The 4150-nt window shown below is 53.9% G+C and overlaps 3 protein-coding genes across 3 annotated transcripts in view, besides 1 other annotated feature; all 3 read right to left on the bottom strand.

Annotated features, from left to right (window-relative positions):
• Positions 1–72: 72 nt before the first annotated feature.
• Positions 73–113: a sequence feature (GA-rich).
• A 209-nt stretch (positions 114–322) lies between these two features.
• On the bottom strand, positions 323–2473 carry Tco025E_06732 (putative AGP2beta-2; the record flags this gene model as incomplete). The annotated part of the gene is made up of 1 exon (XM_029373604.1): positions 323–2473. One exon carries the CDS (start codon positions 2471–2473, stop codon positions 323–325), a length of 2151 nt encoding a protein of 716 aa, XP_029226280.1.
• A 342-nt stretch (positions 2474–2815) lies between these two features.
• Tco025E_06733 (ribosomal P protein AGP2beta-1) lies at positions 2816–3499 on the bottom strand (the record flags this gene model as incomplete). The annotated part of the gene is made up of 1 exon (XM_029373605.1): positions 2816–3499. One exon carries the CDS (start codon positions 3497–3499, stop codon positions 2816–2818), a length of 684 nt encoding a protein of 227 aa, XP_029226281.1.
• Positions 3500–3765: 266 nt separating this feature from the next.
• Positions 3766–4150, bottom strand: part of Tco025E_06734 (60S acidic ribosomal protein P2) — a gene marked incomplete at both ends in the record, with an annotated part of 627 nt that continues 242 nt past the window's right edge. Inside the window, one exon of the mRNA XM_029373606.1 lies at positions 3766–4150. This exon is cut by the window's right edge and continues 242 nt beyond it. Coding sequence (XP_029226282.1) covers positions 3766–4150 — 385 coding nt within the window.

Raw genomic sequence — 4150 nt, forward strand, 5'->3', positions numbered from 1 at the left:
ACCGCACGGCGCCGCACCATCAGCATCGTCGCCATCCGCCGCAGTAGAGTCACACTAGAGTCAGTAAGCTGCAAGGCGGTGGAGAAGAGAGAAGGAAAAGGAAAGGAAAGGAATTACATCAGAAAGAGAGCAAAAAAAAAAAAAAACTGTCAAATCAGCTCACACTTCGGCGGAGAGCATCTCTCTTTTCAGGTAATGCACACAACTCAAACATCCTCCCCGTTTGTTTGTTTTTCCCTTTGTTTTCTTTGCTGAACTGATTGGCATCTGCCTTTCTGAAGGCACCAGCCCTACTTTATCGCCGCTGTCCGACAATGGCCAGTTAACTGGAGGAGTCCCTCACCGTGTGGAGCAAGAGTGGCAGAATCTGACGGGGGTCATAAAGGCTGTCGGGTGTGCCATTGAACCCGGTCTCGGGAAACACTTCCTCGGCCGCGAGGACCTGCCCTGCGGCGCCCTTGTCCCCGCCAAGAACCTCAGTCAAGGTCCAAAGGCTCGTCTCGGCGTCGCACGCCTCTCTGCAGCCTCCCGCCGTAAATTCCGTGAGCAATGCAAAAGGAGAAAAGGCAACAGAGCCGCCCACGGTTTCCGGTAAGGCGGGTGAAACGCTCCACGGAGACGGGTTACTAACCGCACCGCTGTTTGCCGCAGACAAAGGAAGGAACCTCTCCACGTACAAGCGATAGTCGCGGTTTCTCAGCAACTCCTGCGGCAAAAGAACGGAGTCACAATACACAACGAATGGCATTAAAACTGGTGACAGCACAGAAAGCAAAAAGTGTCCCTTTGCCCAGGAGACGATCAGGTTAAAAATTTTCAAAGCAATATAAGACTCGCCACCGGGGTGTAGATGACCCTGTTTGGACGTATATTCAATGATGACTGTAACCAGGTTACTAAACAACTTCGTCATAAGCCCCACCAGAATTATTCTGTAGAGTGGAGGAGCAACACGAATATCATACACTTCATGTCGATCCGTCTGAGAAAGTAAATCGCAGAGGAGTAGATGGAGGTGGGAGCACAGTATCCCTGTTGCCGAAACCAGTCTTTCCTCCATGGAAATACGGCCTCCCTCAAAACCTGGAAGGAGCGTTGAAAAGTTGTCAATGACCCGCTGAACGGGATGAATAGAAAGCAAGGCGAGCGTTCTGGCACAGTAATCCAAGCCTGCAAGCCAGAACAGCTCTACTCCGCTCGGGGCACTCTCTCTAGCCGCAAACTGTCGCACAATGGATTTTGCTCGCCCCGTAAATGCGTTGAAGTCAAAATCCCTCAGTTCGGCAACTCGTAACGTCATTCTTTCAACCTCACACACATTACATGGGTGACTGGCGTGCAGAAGAGACCCGTAGATTACATGCGTTAAAAGATTAAGCCAACTGCCAATGTGGCGCGTCTCTTGGCACACCTCAAGAACGAGATGGGCCAAAAAACCAACGACAAACCGCTCTAGTGTTTCCCCTGTCTGCCGTACATAAAAATTCAGAGCCAATCGAGCTCCTTTCGGGGCATCTCGCACCTTCTGAAGCCCCTCATCGGAGCCTTCACCCCGCCTAACAGCACCGCAAATTTGCTTAATAGCCGCATGAACGGGATCCGTCGAAGACACCAGAATCCGCTTCGAAGGCACCCTGGGAGGCGGCGGCGGTGCATCCTTTCCCGTTGGAGCCACCGCAACCGGACTCCGGGCAAATTCCGACCCTTGAGAATTCTTGTGGCTGAGTTCATTTGACGTGCTCTCCGTCGACGGACGCGGAGCTGCCGTTAACGCCTGCAACGCACTCTCTCGGCGTGCCGCGTCCTTGTCAGAGCCTCCTGTGTTGGCTCCCTCGTCCACCCCCGTCTCCTTTGCCTCAGAATGGCGATCTTCGCTCCTTCGTTCGCTTGTCGCCTCCGTCAGGCTCTCAATGACGCTAACGTAGTCGTCGACGGCGATGGAGGGGGTTGAGCTTTCACCGTAGGCCCACGCGGGTTCCCGGGGAGCCAGCGAGGCGGCGGCGCCTGCTTCACGCATATAAGTCGTGAAGGACACATTGGAGCCCGGCTGCACATTTGGTTGCTGACTATGCAGACTCTCCGCTGCTCCCCTGAGTCTTAAATAAAGCTCAGTTGAACCATTTCGTTCCCGGATAACCACCTTCCTTTCCGGAAACGATTCCGCCACGATGTTCTTGCTCAAGTCGTAGGAAAACGTTGTCACCGCCTTGGAGCACACCTCCTCGATGCGAACCTTGAGCTCCTTCTTCTTGTACTTGCGGTCGCTCTGCCGCTGCAGCGTCGAGGTAAAGGTGCAACGAAGGTTCACCTGCACCTTTCCTCCCTCATCTGCGGCGAGCGGGGGGGACGAGGTGTGGATCTTGCTCCCGCGTTTAACATGAACCACGTACGTTCTCCCCGCTGCACACCCAGCCAACATATCGATCGATAAATAAAAAACGATGCGCACATCCCGTGTAACTTTACGCTCCATTGTGGAAAAGGAAAGAGCAACAACACAAAAAAAAAACTGGCGGAGTAACAACTGAAAACTACTTTTGAATACACTCGCAACTGCTCACCTGCGTTGCTGCTATTATGCAGAAGAGAGGAGGAGAGTGAAGGAAAACGAGGAGACACCATGCACAACTATATATATATATAACAAAAAAGAGATCATTTTCAATGGATTCTTCACTGGTGTGTCTTCAACGTTGACTCGCTTTGCCTGCTAGTTTCCTTGGAAACACGGCAATGTGATGAACGAAATGAACGCTATTTCACCGCTTCCTCTCCTTCGTCTTGCGTGAGTGTGTGTGTGTTTCTTCGGGACGGATCACCATCGTGGTGTTGTGCCTCTTGTGTTAGGAGACTCGAGGGCCGACTGACGGTCCCGTTCCTGCTTGAGCATTGCGGTCTCCTCCGCGCTGCGGACCACCCCCAGCTCCTCCATCTCCGCCCGCCCCCTCCGCGCCGTGCTCCACCGCTTTAGGATCGCGTCATCGATTGAGCCACCGCGGAGGACCTTCTTGTGCACCTCCGTCGGCTCCCCCGCCCCCGCCCCCTCCTCCGACATGTTCGCCCCGGTTTTGGGGTCCACGTCCTCAAACGCCACCTTGCTGGGCTTGTGTGCCAGCAAAAAGAGAACCCGCGAGAACTCCGCGACCGCGTTCTCGCACCTAGACATCTGCTGAACCGTGGGCAACCCATCCTCCGCGGCAGACCGCCGTGCCGCCTCCTTGTACCCCAGCGCCTCAAAACGTTCGATAGCCGTCGGTGTGGGGCAAACAGACGCAACTCGACGGCAGTAACTTTCGCAGAGTCCACAGTCTTCTTTTCGACGCTCCTCAGCAACTGCCGTAAACTGTGGCTCCCAGCCTCTCGGGGCCCGGCTCCGATTTTCTACCACCCTTTCAGTCCGTTCGTGGCAAAACTTTGGGCAGTCCGCGCATAGCGTGACTAACGAGGAGAGCGTCTGCTCACTGGTATTGTAACTGTCTCTACGTGTCTGAAGAGCCATCACCGCAAAACTTTAAACGGGGAGACAAAAAAAAAGAAAGAAACACAAGTGCCACATCCCCTATCAACCCCATCCAGCCAATCTTTTTTTATTTCGTTCTTTTGCTTGTTTGCAATTCATTTCAGTGATGCAACTTGTCGTCACTGTTATTGTTAACCGTCCTCGTTGGGCCGTAGCGTCGCCATCAGACTCCAGCGCCCCTTCATGGACAGAACAACGAAAATAAAAAAAAGGCATCAAACAAGACAGAAAATAACCACGTATCCTTAGTCAAAAAGACCAAAGCCCATGTCATCATCTTCTTCCTCCTCCTCCACTGCAGCGGCAGCGGCAGCAGCAGCAGGCGCGGGGGCCGCGGCGGCGGCGGGAGCGCCACCGGAGGCTGCGGCTCCTCCCACGAGCTTCGCCTTGCCCTCGGCGCACACCGCGTCAAAATCCTTGCCCTCGAGTTCGGCAAACAGTGCATCCATGCGGGAAGAGTCAACGGGCACGCCGGCAGCCTTCAAGACAGTCGCAACTGCATCCTTTGAGGGAGTCTTCCCGGAAAGGTTGACAAGGGCGTACGCGGCGAGGTACTTCATAATGACTAGACACCTTGCGGAAACAACAACGGCAAAAACAACAAGAACACAAAAAAGAAGGACAAAAAAG

This window comes from Trypanosoma conorhini (genome assembly GCF_003719485.1).
Source record: "Trypanosoma conorhini strain 025E chromosome Unknown Tco_14.4_contig_00471, whole genome shotgun sequence".
Taxonomy (NCBI): Eukaryota; Euglenozoa; class Kinetoplastea; order Trypanosomatida; family Trypanosomatidae; genus Trypanosoma; species Trypanosoma conorhini.